This window comes from Serinus canaria, chromosome 2 (genome assembly GCF_022539315.1).
Source record: "Serinus canaria isolate serCan28SL12 chromosome 2, serCan2020, whole genome shotgun sequence".
Lineage (NCBI taxonomy): Eukaryota > Metazoa > Chordata > Aves > Passeriformes > Fringillidae > Serinus > Serinus canaria.
This window is the reverse complement of record NC_066315.1, coordinates 36,428,406-36,451,384: the sequence shown is the minus strand read 5'-3', so window position 1 is coordinate 36,451,384 and position 22,979 is coordinate 36,428,406. Positions and strand designations below refer to the sequence as shown.

At 39.1% G+C, this 22,979-nt stretch overlaps 1 protein-coding gene across 8 annotated transcripts in view; it reads left to right on the top strand.

The window, feature by feature from the left end:
- Positions 1 to 21,109, top strand: part of SATB1 (SATB homeobox 1) — a 92,280-nt gene extending 71,171 nt beyond the window's left edge. For 5 of the 8 annotated variants that reach the window (XM_030232731.2, XM_018909581.3, XM_018909582.3 and 2 more), the window contains 3 exons: positions 16,084 to 16,287; positions 16,784 to 16,879; positions 19,393 to 21,109. In XM_030232731.2, coding sequence (XP_030088591.1) covers positions 16,084 to 16,287; positions 16,784 to 16,879; positions 19,393 to 19,875 — 783 coding nt within the window. In that variant the 3' untranslated portion in view covers positions 19,876 to 21,109. The remainder of the gene's footprint in view (positions 1 to 16,083; positions 16,288 to 16,783; positions 16,880 to 19,392) is intronic. The other 3 variants (XM_050970686.1, XM_050970688.1, XM_050970687.1) reach the window with 3 other exon arrangements.
- The last annotated feature ends 1,870 nt before the right edge of the window (positions 21,110 to 22,979 follow it).

The window sequence follows — 22,979 nt, the reverse complement described above, 5'->3', positions numbered from 1 at the left end:
CCCACCCCCCCCTCCCCCCCAACCTCAGTGTACAATGGATTCTCTGTGGAGCAGGGGGGATGCTGCACGGGGAGACGCGAGGTGGAAACACAATGTACTCTGTGGTCTGCTGTTTCACAGGTCCACCTGGAAATAAACCCCTCACCCCGGTGCAAAGGCGAGATACAGTAGTTAGAAAACATTAGCTGCAAAAACATACAACAGCATCTATTTTTTATTATTTTTTAATATTGTTTTCCTCCCCCCTCATTGCCTGGGGGTGATTGCTCTGGCAGTTGAAGAGGTGCCATGAGCAGCAGGAGTCGGGGTGGGATCGGGTGTCGGCAGGGATGCAAGAGGAAGAGTGTGAACTGAGAAAGCAAGATGGGCTTTTGCATGCAATCAAGAATTGCCCCATAAAGCGGCATGTCATTTAGTGAAACTGTGAAACTTGGCAGATAGAGCTGATTTGTTTCTTTCACAAAATATCGAGTTACAGAGTCATAGTGTGTTCTGTCTTGCCCAGGTCAGAGGAAAAAAAATTTTCAGGTTTCTCTAGGGGGGAAAAAAATGAATGTTCCATGTCCTTCCTCTGCCCCATGTCCTAGTCCCTCTTAGAACATCTCCTCTCAGAAATAAAGGTTAAAATCTCAGGAAATTTCCCTAGCTTTTTTTGAAAAAAATACTTCTCAGAAAGGGAGTAGAAAAATTGAGTTTAGTTGACTCTCTTATCTCTTGATCATGGTAGACCCAAGAAAGGGCTGGCTTTGATCCTGACTATATCCCATTTTATTGCTATGGCTTTGGTGCAGTGGCTAGGCTTCAGTGAGCCTTGGGTTCCCCCTAATAAAGAATAGACGGCAGCTTCATGAATCAACAAAGATGCTCTGAAGAGAAACCACCTTAAAATCTTCAAGGTGGTTCACATCAGCATGTAATTGCCCACTTAACCTTGGAGCCAGGTAGCCCTTTCAACACGTTAGGCAAAGGCTAGATTTGTTGACACACTGATGACAAAGAGTGCTTCCTGAGCATGCTTTACACACGGGGTCAAATCGGCTGAGGCTGGAGGTTCCCAGCCAGACGGGTGGCAGCAGGAGCTGTTCAAATGCTGCCATTTAAAGGACTGGTAGCAGCTTCAGGAGATGGAGTGTATTTGAGCCCTGAGGAGAGCTTCCCTGGAGGGATTCGGTGCACACCTGCCCTGCTCTGGTTGGGAGTTAATGCTTATCGCTCTCGTGGCCGCAGCCTGTGGCGCATCCCTGGGAGGCGCTGGGACTGCTGAGTGCCTGGCAGGATGTGGCCTGCAGGTGTCCAGAAACAGCAGAGTGGGGGGTTTTGGTTGGATGGTTTTTGTCTGGTGGAAAGAGCATAAATGAGTGAGAGAAGCTAGGAGAAGTACAAGTTTAAGTCATTAAATGTGCAAATGAAAAAAGAGAGCCAAGGAGAGAAAGCTCTTTACAAAATATAAAATTATGTTAAAGCATCAAGACGGCACAACATAAGGAATGTTTGGTACATGTTATTGAAACTGAAAAATCAGAGTATGGAATGAATTATAATTTAGCATAATCCATAATTTTACAGTTTTCATTTTGAATTATTTATCTTATATGATTTGATTAAAGATAAAACTGGCTGACAAGATCTCTAACATCTCTGCATGTCTTAACGTCAAATGAAAAAACTCCGTATTATAACTTCACCATTTTAAATTTTTTATTTGTATTTTTTCTATATAACTCCCTTTTATTTTTAAAGCATATTTCAGCTACTCATTGTGTACACGCGATTCCATAACCCATCAGGCTTCAGTGTTGCCTCAGTACCTCTGATTCAGTAAATCAGATCATAGGCAGCATGCTGTCATATAATAAGGTGTCTGATCCTTATTACCAGTTTGTTGATGCACAGACTCCTTCAAATTGACCATTGCAACACATGGTTTCCCCTGAAACTAGCTGTGATAATTAGCGTGGCTCTAATGAGACAGAATGTCACTGATCTTGTGCTGAACTGTCGAGTATCGACGCTACGGATGGGAACTGTCAAAGCTTGCCATCTGTGACAGAGCTTGGCATATTCCATTTGCAAGGTAGAGCATGCTCAATAGACTGTTTTTAAACAAATGGTCCATTTCTTGATTAGGGCTCTGTGTTCTGTTACTGTGGAATACTTTATATCATAGTTAAACTTCTTGCTTTTTTTCCCCCTTTTTCTTCTGCTGGGGTAAGCTCGTTAGGAAATGAAAACATTAATGATCCTCAAAACAATCCTTCAGTCTTCTGTCAGACTTTTGGGGAGAGGTGGGGAGGATCTGATCACATATTTATTCTTCTTCCTTCCCCCAGTTATCTTAATGGATTTCTTCTAGGGCTTGCGATCCCACAAGCCTTTTATCTGGTTTTTTTAAGCATTGAGGGATAAGGATGGCATAGTTTTGAAGTATAGAAGAAGGAAAATTAAAAAGTCTCAGGTGACATGCAGCAGGAACATGTGCACCTGGGATGAAAGATTGAACTGGTCAGGAAAGTCAGGCACCCAGGCTCCCGGGACTGGCCCTGCAAAATGCCGTGAAAAAAGTCCAGCGCTGCTTATCATTCCAAAATATGCTTTGTTGCTTTTTATTTCCTCCTTCTCTGGCAGACCACACAGGGCTTGTTCTGAAGAACATTTTCACTAATCTGATCAGGCAGCCAAATACGCCGGGAAAACTGCTTTAATGATCCCACTAATTACCTCAAGTCAATATGAACTGTATTATTAGACTGAGGGAAAATATTCCATTAGGTCTCCCCCTTGGGAGTTTCTCCGCTTTGTGATGTCACCGAAGCCTTCGCCCTCTCGCTTGTAATTAATTTTATTTACACACGCAGGCACGCACAAGGTCACACCTGCACAACCGGAGCTGGCCAGGGAGCTAGTGGCACTCAGGCTTAATCAGATCTGTCATAATTACCATTCTGCATGTTTCTGACACACGCTGTGAAATATTTCAATTTAACTGCCGCTACCAGCACAACCAGATGTAGTGTGAGTGTGGCTGCATTGGAAATATTATTCCTCAGGATAAACTCTCTCCTCCTCCTTTTTCCTCCCACCCCCTCTCCCTTTTACAGCTAATGTGGCACAGAAGCTGATGTATCCTGTAAATCTTGAATGCAGTGCTAGATTGATAACAGCAGATTAGACAGTTTAACCACAAACAGCTTGTTCATTTTTCACAAATGAAAACCACATGTGGTGTAACTAAAATTTCAGGCTTTTTTTTTTTTTTTCCCCTCCTCTTTGGTTGTTGTTTCCTTTTGTGTGTGTGTGTGTTAAGGTCTGCCTTTAGCTGTAAAGGGGTGAAATAAAAGAGTAAACATACAGGGGGAAGAGACACTGCTGTCTTTGGAGATTATTTCTCTTTGACCTTTATTAAAAACCTTCCCTGTTTTGGCAAAGAAATCAGATACCTCACAGGGGTTTGTCACTCACTCTGAGACTTTGTGATCTCTGGGGTTAATGCCCACTTATTAAAGAAGTCATCCTACTGTGATGGTTTTCAAAATAACATGCCAGCAAACACCTCATTTTAAGAAGAGCTTCTAACAAAAAAATGTAGTCTTCACTGCTACCTAAATTTAGCAGAAATAAAATTTTCTGCCAAAGTTTTTCACTGTGGATTTTGTCTCCTTGCTAACCCTTCCCTGTACCTCTTCCTTTGGGGAAAAGATTCTTTTTAAAAAAGAATCCTCAAGGTCTTTAGAAATTTTTGTCAATGGAAAATTTATCCATATTTTTATTAAAATATTCCCATATTTCTTTTGAAAACAGATAAAGAAAACTTAAATATTTTCTTATGAAAATGTGTTTTAGGAGACTACAAGTTTTTGTAAATTGTTTTGCTTTTTTTCATAAATTCATTTTTTCAGGTAAATTGTTCAGCTTTCCCAATTAAACACCCATCAGTATTTGGTAAGGTGGTTTTTTTAAACCATCTACTTTTTAGTAGATCACAGTTGGCTAGTTTTCCTACACAGAGAAAAAAAATCTATGCTGTTTTGATATAAAGTTTTAATTATAAGACTCTAAAACAATTTTTGCAGCAAGGATAAAAAATGTAAGAGTGCAAAATGGAACTGAGCAGATTCTCCGAAAGCTGTTCCAGGTATTGTCAGATGGGAGGAGTGGAACAGTACATGGGATAGAAATTCATCAAATCTAATCTGTAATAAGGCTTCCAGGGGAGGTTTAAAAAAAAAGTACCTTTAGTAAGAGGTTGTTTTATCCATTGGCAGAGATTTGTAATGCAGTGGCAATATTGAAAGTGCAAGAGTCAGAGAGCTAAGACTCAGTGTTCAAAGTCAGTCACAAGAAGGTGAACAGGACAGGTTTTGAAAGCCACTGAAGGTGCAGTTTGTAGCAGGAAATTTGGCTATGTAGATGGCCCCCCAGGCTGCTGCAGGCAAGGTTAAAGACTCGCTGATACCAGCTAGCCAGCAGCTACTGGCTGCATTTCTGGCTGCATTACTGGTTTCCCAGAGCTGGGTTGGTTGGTGCAGGTCTGCCATCAGTGTTCCTCACTGCATGGCAGTGCCATTCCCTTAGTGACTCCCCCAGGATCCGTGCAGGCCCCAAAAAAATTGAAAATCCTTTTCTGGAGGAGCAGCCAAAGCCCTGGAAAGTGCTGTGGGTACAGATATCAGAAAAATAAGTCTGAAGTAAGATGAAGAGGAGAACAGGAAAGGCTCATGTTGGAGAGGCTATGCTGAAATGAACTGTCAAGATTCTTGCAAAGATCTGGAAATACAGCACTCATTTCTCCAGAAAGCTATTCAAAAAATGTCATGCAGTTGGAAAGCACTGGATTGCCAAAAGAAGAAAGTATGGCACCCTCTGCCATCTCTTCTGAGTCTTTTATTTTTAGTTTTTCTCTCTTAGGTAGAGGTGTTTTGGTTCCTACACTCCAGATGTGTGAATCAGCTCTTCCCCAGGCAGCACCTGCTGTCTGCCTGACAAGAGGTGCTGTTTCTGGCAGGATGGATTTTCTTAATCTCTCTTCCTGCTTTCTGTACCCTCACCTTCTGTTTTGTTTTTATCTCACCACCTTCTCTTATTCCTCCCAGTATGGCTCTTCTCTTAGTTCTCCTTGGACTTTTCCCTCCCCTTCCTGTCCCTTAAACACCCTCACCACCCACTCTTGCTCCATCTGCCTCTTTATCCTGTCCTACCCCTGTCCCCTGCCTGCTGGAATCCCACCCCAGGCCCATCCCCACACACACCATGATTTTGTACACATATTCCTTTGTGTGTGGGGCACTGTGTGGGCACTCCATGCCCTTGGCCTTTGCTGGACTGGTCTCCAGCACTGCTGGCTTTTAGGGTGAAGCATTGTTCCCTTTCTCTGCGTGGTGTCACGGATTTAGCCAGGAAAAGAGCCATACTCTTGATTTCTCAGGTTGCTTGTGCCTTCTGTGAGCACATCACTGATTCAGGAGGTTTTTGAAGATTGAGTATATCTATTAATAAAAAGGGGGGAAGTTTGAGTGAGCTGTATGAGAGTTAACTAGGGGCATAGAAGAAAACAAAGCTGTGGTGGCAGAGGCGAGGAGGAGGCTGAGGAGTCAGCGAGCAGCCTGTGGTTCCCGGCTGTGGGGGAAGCAGGGTACCAAGTAAACAGCACAGAAAACAAAAGCGAGCTCAACCTGTAACTAAACAGGAAATGACAGGGTAGAATTCCTGCTGAAAAACCGAGCTGCTAAATATGTAACTGCAACGAAGAAAGGCATCTTGTGCAAGCACAAATATACAGTAACAGCCCAAGAAGCAATTTGTTAAAGGAGTGACCAGTTACAAATCAGGTGAAGGGCTGCTGGGCAAAGGCAGGAGTAAGAAATAACAGATGCGTGTTTTCTCCCCTAAACTGTGTAATTCAAAACATGTTACATCTGAAAGAATGCTGCAGGATTTCTAGGTGCAAGGTGAGAAAGGAGATGATATTTTGTTCCAGATAAATGTTTGTTTTGCTGTTCCTAATAATTTCTCATTGCATCAATTTTTTTTATTTTCTTCACATTTAGCCTCTAACTCAAACTTCAGATTTTTGGTTATGTGTTAGCCCAAACTGTTGGCATCTATTGAATAGGCTAGAGCAGGCATGCAGCTAGCTAAGTGAGGAAATTTCCAATTTGCAAATATTTATCTAATTTCAAATCCGCCAGATTCTATGTGAAAGTACATTGTTATTCGGGGGGCATCTCATTTTTATTCCTGTGTGGTGTTATGCTCCCTTACTTCAGGATGGAATTTTAGAAGCATATAAGTATAGTTTTCAGAATCTTTGTAAAGCAAAGGTGTTTGGACTGAGAAGTCCTTAGCAGAATTCCCTGAAGTTTTGGACCCCCAGCTTAGCAAGAGTGGCACACATATCAGTTAACATCTGTGGGTTTACTCAGGTAACTGGTTATTTTGCTGAGCCTGGTGATTAGCATCCTTAGTACCTATAGCATGCAAAAGAAAGCTCTAGTGATACAGGAAGTTTCCATTCTTTATGTAAGACTGGTTATTTAAAAAAAAAAAAAATGAATGGCTTGAATTAGTTTCTTTATATTTTTTGGTTTAAGGGAGCCAGTTTGCTTCGCCTCCAATAAATCATTTGCTACTCCTATTTTATATAAAGAGAGAGTCTAAAAGGATTGATCTTTTTCACCTGAGGAACGGGATGGGAGGGCTCAGGGCAGGAAGACTGCTGCTCTCTGCAGTCCCTGACTTAAGGGCAGAAGGTACTGCTGAAACTGCTGTCTGGAAATACAGCTGGGACTGGGACTCTCAACTTAGCTTGGCTGGCACACTTCTTGGCCACTGAGGAAAATTGTAACAGTAAGAGCTGCTCTCTCTAGGAACTTTTCCCTCGTGGCTGTTCTTGACCTCATCCTGACAGCAAACTACCTGGAAGCACGCTTGTATTGGTTCCCACCCAGGAGAGAGAAACCTGATCTCTCCAGCTTCCCTTTTGATCCAGCTTTCCTATTATTTTAAGTTTCTGCCGCAAGCAATTGTGCTCCAAGTAAGGGTATTTTAGCTTTCTGAGGATTTCACTGCCTTTCTTTTTCCATGGGCGAGATACGTGCTTCTGGCTGCTCCCTTCTCATTTGCTGGGAGGCATCAAACTCTCACAGGTGTGGATTTTAAAGGGTTTTTTTTAACTGCTTTGAGATAATAAACGTGATTAATTTTCTGACTGTTGCTGTGGTTAACAAAATCTGGAGGAAAGTCAGAGAAAAGTTTCTTTTCAATTTTCTTAAGACTCCCCTCACCCTTGTCTTTATCAGGGCATTAAGTGTTCTTCACTGTGAAACTGAGAGCCACAGAATCCAGCTTAACTGCAAGAGATGAGACATTTTCTCAGAATATTTAAATGTCTAATTCAAGTCTATATTAAAGCTTTAGTTAGGCTGTGAAAGTTTGAAGTGATGTCTGAGAATGGATTTGAGCTGTGTATGTTTTGGAATGATGTCACTTGTTGGAATATCTTGTCAGCTGAACTGCATTTACAATGAAGTCCAAATATCTGTGAGCCTGTGATTCCTTAATGTGTGGTAGATCTTCCCCTGATCCAAAATGAATTCTGGAAAGGAAAAAACATGTGACAAGAAGCCATGAAATTAAATTGCTCCATCTGGGAAATTATAATATTTAAAAAAAAATATATATATAACAACATGATGGGTTAACATATAAGTAATTACAAAAGTGACACTTTGGCCCGATGGATCTTTTACTGGGGGTCTTTTCCCCCAAAGCAAATGTTAAATCTCTTTAAGCAATGTAATAGTAAACATTTGCTGTTCACTGTAAATTGATAGTAGTAAAAAAGATTTTTAAAATTGCCAGGCACTTTCTGTTAAAGACTCTTCTCTAACTAAACTGCAGATATAGCTGCCATCCAAAATTGATTGCATGTTTAAGAAAAAATAAATGTGGGCTGTTAAGGGTCGTGGCTGAATTTAGGGTTGTATTTACTTTCAAGGGACACATTGATATTGCAGTGAAATCAGTACTTCTTTCTAGTTAAATAAAAAATAAAGGGCTGATATATATTATCAGTCACCTTCTGTGAAACCCATTGACCCATTTTATATGGCTGTACTATAAAAAGTAATGTACCAGACTAAGACTGGCTTATTTAATAATTAGCTGGTGATTTTCTTTCTATGTTATTTTTATTATTGTTAAGTCCATTTTTGTCAGATGTTCTCTCACAGTTACAATGCCAATTGAATCAGGTGTGTGTGAAAGAGGAAGAATCTGGAGGACAGGAAGGCAGAGTAAAGCTACACCCATTCTTTTTTGCATCTATTACTTTTTTCTCCTTTTGCATATGAATGTAGTTGCATTTATATAAGATTTTCAAAGGTATATACATTGTGGTTTTGATGAGGTATCTATCATTGCTAGGTAATTGAAGGCAATGCTGTAAAAAAGATGCATTTGAACAGGGGAAAGAAAAGGTGAAGGAAGCTGAGAGCAAAGAAACCAAGCTTGGGAGAAGCCCTTCATTTAGATTATTGAATTTCCTCTGTACTCAACTAAAAGTAATGATACTTATGTTTTCAGTCAGGTTTAGAGTTACAGGTCAGGTTTTTTCTGTCCAGGAGCTGGTGTTGTCTGCAGTGCTCATGCACAGTGGACACACGAACCAGTTTTGATACAGCCTCAAACCTTAATCTAGGTAGTTTTTTGCAAGCACTGTCTTTGGCCACCCACCATGGCTCTGTGTAGAAACAGAGGTGTGGTATGACAGACAAGGCTGTGGGAGAGCACAACAGCTCTCCACATCATTTTGTTTCTGTACTTGTTGGATGCTTGTCATTGAATTTTAGACATTGCTTTAGCAAATTTCCCTTTCCTATTTATTTGTTTGGATGTTTACAAGAATAGAAATATGTATTTAACTTTGAAATGCTACAGCTAGGGAGAGAAAAAGGCAGAGGGATGAAGAGACATTAGGAATCCTTTTCCCCTAAAATATCACTGAAAATTTGTGTACCACTGCTAAGCATTTGGTCATTTGTTTTTCACCACACAGACAAAAGGTGGAGGTACCATGCAGACACAGATGAATAATAGGTTGGATAAGAAAGTTAAGGAATGGCATGATCTGTCTCAGTATTATTCAAAGGAAGTTTTTTTCTGCCAGTGAAGTTTACCTTTCTTCTGAAAAGCTGTTATGAGGTTGTGGGGTTTTCAGTTTCAAATCTCATCTATGATGATAGTAGATACGGATTTACTTAAAATCCACATCTGGCTTCCCTTTTCAACATTCTAGTAGTGAAAGCCAGTGAAATAGATGAACCAGGAATATCTAGAGATAAAGGACAGATTCAGGTTTCAAACTTTCTCTGATTTAGGACAATGCTCAAAGGCAAAACTTAAGGCTGATTAGTGTAAATAAAATACTAATGCAACCATTGTTCTGGGTACATTTATTATTACTTTAGGCCACATATCAAGAAGAGAATTCATATTCTGGTATCTCTTCTCATCTTCTGGAACCAGCTGAAAATAAGCTTTTGCTTCCTATGTTCAAGATGCACAATTTTCTTAGAAAAATAGGAAAATCCCAAAGTATTGAATATTCACTGCTGTTTTTAAAATTAGTCAAAACTATATGCCTCACAGAAGGAAATCAGTGCCTAAAATTTCCTGAAAAAATGAGCTAAAATTAACTCAAATTTAACTAAAATTAACATTAAACAAGTGTTTTGGTCAGTATTAAACTTTGCTAAGTCCGATAGGTTATTAGTTTTCCCAGTTCTTTATAAAAATACCCAGTGGCTTTTCTTTTAATAGCCTTCAGTTCCCCTGTGAAGCACTTAAGTCTATTCAGCTTTGCATAGGAGCTAGCTAGGACACTTTATGTATTTTAGGAAAGATAAACCTGCAGTCAGAATGAATTTTCCTGCGGCAGGAAATTCCGGAATAACATCTAAGGGTAAAAAGGACTGCTCATGTCATGTAGGCTTGTTCCCACGTCTGAACCCACAGGTATTTCACACAGAAAGAAGTCAGATTTAAGGGATCTTAGCATGAAAATGAATTTTGAATTAAATGCTCTGTTCTTACCCTGCAGTGGGTTTTCCCCGTTTTCCCTGTTCTGTTTTTTCAGATAATGTAAATGTAGCACAAACAGCATTTCCCAGAGAAAATAAGCAATGTCCATTGTTACTTATTGGTCATATTTGTTTGTGCTGAAGTGACATTTGCTTATTTTTGCTTCTCAATGCCATGTGCATGAGTTTACTGATTCAGAACTCCCTGAATTTTTGATCCTGTTCAACACTGTGAGAAATCTCAGTTGAAGGGTTTAATGCATTTTCCAATCAATGTGTAGGGGAAATTTGGCCTTATCAATTTAAATGCTGGAGATCCTTTCATTGCATTATGGAAGAATCTTCTCTAAGCAGAGATTATTCTTAAGAACTTCATAACATTTAAAGGTTAATATGTTAGGTAAAGAACAATATCTTAAGACAAACATTTTTATTACAGGACATGAAGGGATAGTTCTGATTAAATTACACGATTATTTGAATGGGAAAGAAGACAAAGTGCATCATTTCTTGCCCTCAACTTTAATGCCTTTAATCAAATAATGACCTTCTGGAAATAGTTAATTTTAAGCATTTGGAAAGATCAATACCACTTTGCCACCAAAAAATGGCCCAGATGATGAAATTTGATGTATTTAAAGTACCATTTCACCCTTTTAACCTAGTAAATAATTTAAAATGCTTTCAGTACTCCTTTGCTACCATTATGTATCTCACTCAAAGTATTATGACTTTTCCAAAAGCAACCTTTCTGTGCAATGTGCAGCTTACAAGTTTAATACTAAAGACTAATACTATATGCACATATGGTAGTGGTTCTGTTGGCCCTTTTTCTTCCCTTGTGCATGTGGAATCTGTTGAGTAAAGAAATAGAAGTATCTAAGATGAGTGCAGCCGTTTGGAACAATAATGAGATTGTAAAGCAAGTCGGATGGCTTTTGAAGGGGAAAAAGTCAATATTTAAAGTTTACTCCTTGAGTTCTTTTCCTTTGTTTTGTCTATAAGCTTTCCTGTTAAAGGTGAAGGATTTGGATTGCTCAGACAATTAAGAGCCCATTTTACCAAGTGTAATTTCATATCTGTGTTCTATAAACTGGAGTGCCTTCAGCATTGTAAATAATAAAAATTGCCCTCTATTAGCATGTTTGTGGGCAGATTAAAAACAGTCTTCATTAGCATAAGTAACACTTACAGATTCTTTTAAAAGTAGAAAATTATTTGTTGCATGATAAATTGCTAGCTTTCTAGTTAGTTGCTGAAAATGTGCTCATTCAAAATGCCTACTTTAGTTTAGTCTACAATACTCAATTTTTTTTAGTTAGAAGTACTATTTAATGGATTATGTACTTAGTCTTTGTTCACGGTAGATGCTGAAATGCAATTCACACTTTCTGCTAAAATGTTGGTATCAAATACCTCTCTATTTAGATTGATTTCTTTTAACACCATAGATTTTTATTACACTATATGCCTCAGAGAATGATACAAAATAATCTTAAATATACTATAAGCAAAAAAGCCTGAGCATGTCTTAGCATTGATCCTCTAAAATGTTTTCCCTTTTTAGATTTAAGCTACACCCTTTCTAAAAAATGCTGAAGTCGTTGTTATTCTGTAAGAAATATTCATCATTTGGCAAATTATTATCAATGTAACAAATTAACCAAACAAGTTCAATTGCTTCACCTTGTAGCCTTCCCTTCTCAGACTAGGTGTGTTTGTTGCTGATTTGGAAAGCTTTGGCCAGAGAACATTTTTCATTATTGTAAGGCTATCCTTATTAGGGTAGATATTTGCACCTTAGGTGTAGATTTCTTTTTCCTTTCAATAATAAAGAATAGAAGAATATTTTATTAGAAACTCTATGTGAAAGAGCAGAGGATTTTATTTAGGCACAGCAGAGGTCTAACTGAAAAGAATAGAATTTGGATATATGGATAAAATGCATAGATGCTTTCTTTAAAATAAGCATGCTCATGGGTATTGCAGAGCCTAAGTTTTGGCAGTTATCCTCTTTGCGCTTTTCCTGCAATAGTTTGGCAGTTCAGCTTTCACAGGTTTTTTTTCCTCTAATGTCTTGTGTTTCTTTACTAAATCCCTATCAGAAAACCAGACAGAAGACTCTTATTTATTTTAAATATCTTAGGTTTAGCATCTTTTTTTTTTTCACCATTTTCTTGCTTACTGTAGCAAGACCTTTGCAGATGGTACTTGGTTACTTGAAAGTGCATAACAGTATTTTCTTTGTAGCAGATGGATTTAAGACTTTTAGTTCCCAATAAATGTAGGTTTACAATACATAACTTTACAGGATTTGTGTTGTATATAACAGGTTTGAACATATTATCTCAGAATTCATCTGCATGGCATTTTCAGCTTATCCAGGGCCCATGCCAGTATTTTAAGTAATAGGGAGAGCATAGTGATTGATAGCAGCTAAAGGCGTGATTTTGAATAGAAACAAAGGTTTTAGAACAGAAGGTGTCAAATTAAACTTTGTCAGTTTGAAAAGTAGTAACATCCTGAAAGTTCTCCAAACATATTTACATGTGGCTAATGTTTATATTTTGCTTTGTACTCTCTTTATATTCAGTGTAATGTTGCCTGGCAAATTTACTCTGTTTTAAAATCAAGGTTGTTCCCAATGTCATTGCAGAGTTTTTGGGGGGTTTGCCTTTCTGCATAAATGCATCAACTTCATTAATTTAATGCTGTTTTCTTAACAATGTACTCTATATGCTGTATAAACCGGTTGTGATCTAATCTGATTTATAAATATTTCCTTATTATTTTGTGGCCATTTCCACTTCCTGTAAAACTATAAAGACAAGAAAAAAAAGGAAACTAGGCAGAAATTGCTCTAGACTTAAAAAAGTATGAAAGGAGAAAAATCAGCCCTGTTACATTCACTTGTAAATTCAGCTGCATTATCTGCAGCACTTCATACCCTTTTTAGATCAAATGGAAACAAAACTTATAAATTTTACATAACTTAAAATTAACCATTAGAAAAGTCTGGATGATTTTTTTTCCTAAATTTTGTGAAAACATTTCATGCTTTCTCATGTAAGTGACTTTTATGAATGAGCTTTATTTCATGTACAGAATTCTGAACCAGAAACTAAATTAATACTTCTATTTTTAATTGTTTGTCTTGAACCAAAAGAAAGCATATTGGGATAAAGTTCTTACTCTCTTAACCAACTAAGCCCCTACAGCCTCTCTTGCTGTCCGTCCACTATCTCATCTGAGAACATTGGTGAGATCAGCTTTCATAAAAATGTACAGAAATAAACCATGAAGACCAAAAATTGTTTCTATCCTTGTAATTGTAAAAGAATTCAGTTGTTTGTTTCCATGTTTTCCAGCAAATGTTTCATCAGAGTGTGTCTACTTCTTTAAAGATATGCCAAGTGGAGTAGAGACATTTTGGTAGAACAGTAATCTTTTCTGTGTACCCTGTCAGAAGTATCTGTCTTCATTATCTCAAAATCCCTGAAAGGCTAGCAGAGACATGTTTCAGGTTACAATTCATCAAATAATTTTAGATAAGGCATTAGAAGTATTATTTCAGTGCAAAAATTGAGAGGAAAACGTTGGAAATGCAATGTTAGCTATCAGTAGTTAATAAAAATAAGGTCTGACCTAGTAAATACAGAAACAGAAAAGACAGTAAGGGCAGAAGGTATTTCTTAGTTAACAAAAACTGTTGTGAAATATGTTTCATCAACAGAAAATGTTATTACCTATGAATTATTTTTTCTACTGGATATTTTTTAATTATAAAGGGTTTCTACTGCATTTTTATGAAAAAACAAACCCTGTGATTCCCATGGTCAGCAGACAAAACATGTGCAGCTTCTAAATGCATGGTGCAACTTCTTTCAAGCTTGTGTGTGTGCCTTGGGGAGGTGTCATGGGTGGAGATGGGTTGTCTTGTCTTTTTTTTTTTTTCTTCCACCAAACTGTCACAATAGACAGCTCTGCTCTTTCTTTCACCACTTTAGAAAGAAAACCAACAGTTTCAGTGTAAAGCAGTGCAGATTCCAGACAACCAAAGGACAATGTTTCCTCTTTGGCATGGGATGGTTTGTGGCTTTGGGGTTCTTTAATTAAGAATTGTGTAACTGCTCTTCAGTTAAAAGGTCTAGATTGGTTTATCTTCACCGTCATCTCTCCTCCGTCCCCAAGAAGCTGCCTCTGCTTTCTGAGTGCACCACTTTTAACTTCCTGCAATAAAGGAATACTGCTGCTGAGCATAATCCAGCACTTAGTGTCCCTGTGGATGCAAGCTGAGCAGAGAGCCATGAGCAACATGCTGTTTTTGTTAGGGGCAGGGGGAGCTTGCCTTGCTAATACATTCCAGTGAGATTCCAGAGACCCTTGCCACTGTTTGGAAAACATGCCATACAATTCCAGCCAGGACAGGCTGAGTGTTGTGTGCTCTGTATGAAGGCATTTGGCCACATTTCCAAGTCATCATGCTAAACCCTGGGGCAATACCCAGCATCTCCACTCAGTGCATGGTCAAGGAATGAGGTGTGCTCCATTCCTAGAGTGCAGGGGAGCCCTTTGCTGCCCCTGCTCTCTCCTGTCTCCACTCCCTTCCTCACACACCTCGTGAGCACCTGGCGTATTTTGGCCCCATTTAAATTTTTGCTTTTTCAGCTCTGCTACCACCATCTCTATAACATTTGTCATTTTGATAGTTTCTTGGGGGCTTTTTCTTCTGTGTAATTTGTTCAGTTTTTCACTTATATCCAAGCAAATATACTTCCAATTTCTATACATACCTCACTAAATATTTTCATATACAGTATGAATGCATTAACGTTATTTGTTTACTTTTAGTCTTCCTGTTGTGGGAATATTTTTACACTGCATTTATTAACTATTAGCTAAAGATATGAGTATCCTCAAGAAAACACATATCTATATTATATCTATGAGTCTATTGTATATGTTAGTAAACCAGTCTGGATAAAACATTTATCTTCTACTGGTACATATAAAAAGGACCTAAAAGCTTCTGTACATTTATATTATTTGTTGATTCAATAAAATGTCACATTATCTTTCCTACAGCATTAAGAAATAAAACTGCATGGACCTATTTTTGAAAACAGATCCTTGAAGCTAAAATAAAGGAAATATGCATGTTTTATACATGTAATATTTTGTTCCTAAATTTTAATATACTAGAAAATTTCTGCTGATGTACACTGTCCTAGCTAGAGGGTTTGCATTCCTCTTTTAGAACCACCAGTGCACAGTTGAGAAAAAAAAAATTCCCCAATTGAATTTTAAGAAGATGTAAAGAAACATTAAATTTTCGTGATGAACTCATATGTCTCTTTTGGAAGCAAATTAGCCACTGCTTCAATTCTTGCAGGGGATTCTGTAGCTGACTTCATATTATGTACCCCAAAGACTCATAGGCACCTTCCTGTCCTTGACGTAGAAATGTATAAAGGGTGTATCAGCAGCTAGAGCACATCTTCCTTCCCCCCAACCCCTAATAATCCTGTACATAAAACTGAGAGACTGGTTTTTTTCTTTGAGGACAATCTGGAAACAGTTATGTATCACTTAAAATAAGTTCACCTGCAGAGAAACCTCTTCTTGTAGCAAAAATTAAGAAGTTATCGCTTGACTGCATCTAGTCATAGGATTCCTGTCTTTTGAAGAGATTTTAGGGAGTTCCTCTACTGCTGTGATTTATGTTAGGCAGCCCTACAGTCAAGCAAACAAATAGCAGCGCTGTGGTGTGAGACCAAGGGGAAGAGGCTTTCCAAAATGCCTATGGTTGGTAAGGGTCTGTGAAATGGCTGGGCAGCCTCTCTGTGCATTGGTGTTTGCTTTAAGCCCAGCCTGTGCAGTGAAAGCCCTTTTGATCAAGTGAGAGGATGAGAGAATGCGACACCTCTAAAGTACATATTTCACCCTCATTTTGCCCCTTGCAATGTCATGAAAAAATACCTAATGTTTTGCTGGTTTTGTCTTCAAGGGGTGGCTCTGTGAGCTGTTACGTTGGAAAGAAGATCCGTCACCAGAAAACAGGACCCTCTGGGAGAATCTCTCCATGATCCGAAGGTTCCTCAGTCTTCCTCAGCCTGAACGTGATGCCATTTATGAACAAGAAAGCAATGCAGTTCATCACCATGGTGACAGGCCTTCCCACATTATCCATGTGCCAGCAGAACAGATTCAGGTTAGTTTACCTTGGCCAATCCAGCAGAGCACTAAGTAAATAAAGCTTTAAACGGAGCAAAGGAAATTAGTGTTTCTTCCCTTCTGGTCAGGCTGTACGCGGGTCTCCCTGTGCAAGATAAGAGCGCGCTGCCATCCACCACCGCAGTTCAGAGGAGACCGTGCGACCACCCACGGTTCTTGTTCTGGTTCGCTGATGTTTGCTAACGTGTGGTGGTAGTGCAGAGGCGGCTGTGTGCGGGACAGGGTGAGCCCCGTGCTGGCTGTGCCTGCCTGGACAGGCACCAGGGCCAAAGGCAGGGGTGTGTGGCACCGGTCAATGGTCTTCCTTCCTAGCAGACCAGGAGGACCTTGTTGTGCTGGTGTTCAAAATCCAAGCAAGAACCCTCAGCAGTGGCAGCTTGTCCTGGGTAGGAGTTAAGGGAAGGGGATTTCTCATCCCACTTTAACCCCAATTGAGACTGGGGTGAGTCAATATTTGTTTGTTTTTCCTTCAGAGCCCCTCTCCCACCACCCTTGGGAAAGGAGAGCATAGAGGCGCTTTCCTACCAGGCCTGCTGACCGCTGGACCTTGGCTGGGTGCTGCTCCGCAGGTGAGCTGGCACAAGGGCACCATGTCAGGGAGAGAGAGGAGGGGATACAAGACCCACACCATGAGGCTTGGAAGAGCTGCCCTCTGCTTCAGGGCAGCACCAGCGGGCTTCCTGCAGGAGCTGCACACGCCCTTTTTTGCTGGCACAAGTGCTGCCAGTCGGGAGTGGAGCTGGCTGTTGTGCTAAGCTGTGTAGCCCAGGTTGTCAGTGGGGACTGCTGTCTCTCTGAGCTGGGGACTCTTTAATCACTTCTCGCAAAAGGCCTGAGGTCAACCTTGTAACTGCTCCTTCTTAAAGGGCAGATATTACCCCATGCTTTTCCAGCCTCAGCTGAGACCCTGTGTATCACTTGTATTACCTATACAGAAAAATATTTACAAAGCTAGGAAGGATAGAGTTATCTCGCAGCCAGAAACAACACGAGTGTATATTAAAGATAAAGCAAACTGAATAAGACAATCCCTTAGGATATCAAGTACTAAAATAATTGTGAAAGCCTGGAAACTTGCTGTTTGATTTAGCAAAAAGAGAGAGAAAGATCTATATTAAGTAATAAAACAGCACTTGTTTGAAAATGTACATTGTTTTTAATAAAATTGCTTCTTAAGGGGATAAAAGGAGAAGCTTATGCATAGTATAAACATTCAACCGCTATGCCACTTACTTAGATTTTCTTGCCTTGTTGATAAAAGTTGTCTGTTTGATCTCATAAATATTATTCACATAAGCAGTTGCATTGTAATCTCTTAAAATAACTTGTAAAATTAAGGATTGGGAGATTGTGCCTGAGTTTTGTCTCTACTGTTCTACATGATAATTGTTGTAGATGTATAAATATGTAGCTCAGACACAAGTTTTCAAAATGTATATACAAAGCCTCCAGTCTTATAAGAATTTAATGTACTGGGAGTAGTCTTGAATCTCTTCAGGAGCCTTGAATGGGACTGCTCAGGGATGAGCATAATGGGACCATAAAGCATGGAAAGACCTGAGCAGGGATGAGGAAGGAGCCCCAGTTCCAGGGCATTTGTGTCAGATCTTAAAATATGAAGATTACTTAAAGCAGTGGCTTCTAAACCCGTTGTGGATGTCTGTGCAAAGTCTCCACAACCACAAGCCTCCCTAGGAAGTGGACAGAATTATAATCCCTCCAGTATTTATACCATTTGTACAGCATTTTGTGCTTCTTAGGGTCTCAAAGAACTGCTACTAGAAGCCTGAAAACCAGTACCAAAAGACAAAAATTGTTGAAGGGAGACCCTCAAAGGGAAATAAAATGCAGTGATAGCAAATGCTTGTTTTGCTGTGGTTGTTTTTTAATAATAACTGGTTGTTTGTATCATATGACGAGAAATTTGCTGATCCAAAATATCTTACTAACCAGTGCTTCCTATGCTGTGCAGCAAAAGAATTGTCAACACAAACAGTAGCTGATAAATTTACTTTTGATTTTAAACATGATCTTATAGTGTACTGTACTCTGGTGGTAGATGAGAAAAACATTTCTATCCCTAGGGCTCAGTGCCTCACCTTTTAAGAATGTTTCTGAATCCATGCTTGCAAAACTTCATTTTAAGCTCTTGTTAATTATTTACATCATGATTTGCTTTATCTTATTCTTCTGATGTGCATATTGGCTCATTTTTATTGCCTGAGTTTTTGGAATGCAGCATGTTCCCTTCTAATAATAATACTGCAACTTATTTAGAGCTTTGCATCTTAGTGCTTTATAAATATTAACTAAATAATCCCCAGCACAAACACAGAGGCAGGTAAATAGGTCTGTTCCTGGTTTATTTATTGGGATACAGGCAGTGCAGGCTTGCTCAGAGACTGCAGGCAGGAGAGGTCAGATCCAGAAGGGGAAACACAGATTTCCTACCTCCAGATCCCTTTGTCCTTGTCGAGGCTGGGTTTGACAGCGCCACATTAGGCACTTCCAGCCAGCATATTCTGTTGTAATGTTTGCAAGTTTGACGAGACTTCAGTGCACGCTGAGGTCAGATCAGCAGTGAGATATTTCTGTACTCAAAAGAGATAAAATGCTCTCCTTCCCCCTGGCTCCCCAGCCCGTTCGTCTAGCTATTGCTAGAGAGTTGCAGCCCTTGTTTTTGGGCAGCAGCTGCCGTTGCTGGCAGAGCTCCGGCACGTTTGCCCTCATCTGGCACTTTTCTCACTTTGCCCTTGCTACAGTTCTGGCTAAGCTGGTCAAGTTAATCCTGTACTATGTCATTTAGCATTTTGTCTTGTCTGCACTTGACTCGTGGAGCATGTTCACTAAAATTTGTCAGCTAAACCACACCGATGTTGTATCATCAGTGCTTTTGGTCTGGCAAAGCTACCGTGCTGGTTTTGTTCTTTCTTTTTTTCCCTTCCTTTTTTTTCTTTAAACTTACTAAGCCTTTGTTTGTAGCTCTGCAATTTCTTCCTCCCGGTCCCTCCTCAGGATTTTCTCAGTAACAAAATAGGAGCAAGAATACATGTACAAAACAATGCTGTTCTTTGTCTTGCAGCAGCAGCAGCAGCAACAGCAACAACAGCAGCAGCAACAGCAACAACAGCCAGGTCCCAGACTACCCCCAAGGCAACCGACAGTAGCATCACCAGCTGAATCTGAGGATGAAAATCGTCAGAAACCCCGACCGCGAACAAAGATTTCTGTGGAGGCCCTAGGGATCCTACAGAGTTTCATACAAGATGTAGGCCTGTATCCAGATGAAGAAGCAATCCAGACTCTCTCGGCTCAGCTTGACCTGCCCAAGTACACCATTATCAAGTTCTTTCAGAACCAGCGATATTATCTCAAGCACCATGGGAAGCTGAAGGACAATTCTGGTTTGGAGGTGGATGTTGCAGAATACAAGGAAGAAGAGCTGCTCAAGGATTTAGAAGACAGCATCCAAGACAAAAATGCAAACACGCTTTTTTCAGTTAAACTAGAAGAAGAGTTATCAGTAGAAGGGAACACAGAGATTAATGCTGAATTGAAAGACTGATCTAAAAGTATTATTTTCTTTCAACAGTGCCGCTGGTATTTACTAATGAAATGAAAATTCCATCTTGCGTTGTGTCAAAAACCCTTATTATTCATTGTTTGGCCAATGAATCTTCCAAAACTTGCACAAAAGTTGAAAAAAAGGATAATGCAGACTGCACTAGATGTTTTACTCTATTTTACAAACTGCTTCGCAGCAACAGATGAAGCGTTGAGGATTGTTTGATATTAATTTGTGTTCACTGGATACACTGTGAGTGTACCCAATAAGCATGATACCAGTGATTTTGATTCTGGAGCCTTCAGACAAGCATTACAACTTTTGTGATTTACTGTTTTTTCATTTCTGTTTTGTTCTTGTTTTTTAATTATTACTGTAGCACTCCACACTTGATCTTTGAAAAATCACATTTATTTAAAAAAATAAAATAAAAAGAGTTTGTTACTCTTGTTCTATTGTATGTTACAAAAGAACTATAGACTGTGGAATGCAGTTTAAAGATAACATATGCCAACAAATGCCTTGTATTATATGGCACTGCCGTAATTCAGATTTGTTTTCTTTTGGAAATAAAGGTCACTGTATTTTTTTTTCCATTCTCATTGTTACATGGTTTTAGAGAAAATGAAAAAGAAAATGTGAAACACGATTTAGTCCTCATTATTTATTTGTAGATCCTGCAGCATCATGTTGTAATTAATTTTTTTGGAAGTTTCCGTTAAATGTAATATTGCTTCTCTTGTTACCATACTGATTTTTTTTCTATTTATAAATGTATTTTGATGGGCAGTAAAACAAAGTGTCTTAAAAGTTTTAAATAGAGAAAATGTGCTTTACACAGTTGCCTATAAAAAGTGCTCTATGTTATCCAAGCAATTCATACTATAAGCTTCACTCTTATTGTTGTATGCAATTTTTACTATCATGCAAATAAGCTTAGGTAAATAAAACTAATAGATCACCTTAGAAACTTATGCAATTAATGTGAAAATAATTGATGTTTGCAATGTGTCTTCCTTTGGTTTACAATCAATTTTAAAGCTACAGCTGTATAAATTTTCTGTATAAAGGTGTATTTCTTTTTTATGAGTTTATTGCTATGAAAACACCAGTTATTTTGTTACAGCTGGCTGTTTTTATAAGTGTATCACAATTTTCTTTATGCAGAAATGTTCTGACTAGGAGTGGTTATTGACTGTAACTACACAATTAAAATTGTTTGTATGGTATGATATGGCAGGGTTTGTCTGCGTATGTGTATATCTGGGAGGAATAACTTGTTCTTAGTGCACATCATACCTTCTTGCCACCACTTTGTTCTCCTTTAAAATCACAGGCAGATTTTTTTAATGACCTTCTTAAAATTTGAATTTAGATAACATACTTCAAAAAGAAACACAGTTTGGTTATGAAAATCATAACCTGTCTTTTCTTGGTTTAAAAACTTGCCTGCCCAACAGAGATAGCAGGATATTATTGAGTCAGAAGGCTATCAGGCATAAACATATTTACAGTTCCTGGCAGTAATGCACTTATAATGGATACAGCTGGTTTTATTTTACACTAGAATTATGCTAACACTGTTCCTTGCACTAATGTATAAACATTAAAAAAAAACATTAATAGTCATAAAATAAATAGGAAAGATGGGCTTTGCCTATAGCAGTCTCATTCTAAGCAAGATTATTTTTAATGATCACTAATAAGGTTCTTGATAAAACCATAACAATTGGTGACCTCTGAATTTATGCAAGGCTCATGCCTAGGCTAAAGAACAGTCTGCAGCTACAAGTTATGGAGTAAACACTGTTGTTCTCCTAGGAGAGAAATAACTCACACATGGTGTGACTTGGGATGGGGATTCAGCTCAGTTCTTCCTGAAATGACTAAAAGTCTACAAAACTCAACATGAATTTCAAAGGCACAAATGACTCTTAGCAAAAGTCTTGGTTTAGTTCTATTAAGTTCATAAGGAAATTTAAAACTGCTGTAGGCTGTCCTTTGTCTCAATGTCCTTTGTGGGTCCATTGAGCAGCTCTCAGCCGTGGCACCTCTTGGCTTCTTGCAGGACTGTGTTGGGGCTACCCCATGCTTTGGGCTTGGGATCCAGTCCAGTTGAAAGAAAAAGCCTTAGTACCACTCTGGAAGAGAAATAAGCCTTAGGAGGGACCCATCTATGTAATTTGGCATTGCATTCCAATAAAAAGGCAGTAAAACTTTGCTCTCGCTTAAGGGACTTGTAGTAGCTGTAAAACTATTGATAGCCCAAAGCTATGCTGGTCACTAAAAGGCAAAAATAAGCCTAGTCTAGGGAAGTGACTGTGATCATTATTGGATTTCTTCCCTTATTTCAATGGCATTGTTGCTGTGTACAGCCATGCAGAGGGAGAGGGTACACAGCTGAGGGGCAGGGTACATAGCCCAGGCAATGCAAGCTGATTTGGTGGGCAGGACAATACTGCTGGCACCCTTGGGTACACTCTGTACCTAACAATGTGTGCAGATACAAGGCAGAAGGGGAGTGAAGGAAAGACTTGAATGTACCTCTCTCCACACTGAACACTAGTACACACAGCACTCCAAATACCAGAAAGAGGGCAACCCTACAAAAGCATAAGAAGAAATGTTTAATCTTTGCTATTTTGCAAGCAATTTCCTTTTCTTTTATCATTTTAAGTTTTATGGGCGCTGAAGTAGAGGCCATGTGTGCTTGCAGATGGTTATTATAGCTGTTTCTTTTCCATTATCTTCGTTGTTCTTTCTCCTACTGTAGCTGAGGTTATCTTCCAAATGGTTCAGCCTCTGTAGTCGCACATTACCTGCACAGGAGTTTGAACCATTGCCTTTTTGTGTCCCAGTGGGTGGGCTGCAAGTACAGTCTTTTAACTTGGCCTATATGACCAAAAGCATTTTTGCTAAATCTTTGGCAGTGTTTTCAAAGGTGATATGGGTATTAAGGGTTCCAGCTTTCTGTGAATGCAAGAGATTTGTACTGCTAGGAATTCAGCTACAGCAAGCATATGCCACCTTGACTCATGGACCCGTTAGACTACCTAGAAAATTACCTTATGTCTTTTTCTGTTCCTTAAGTTCCTTTTTCTCAC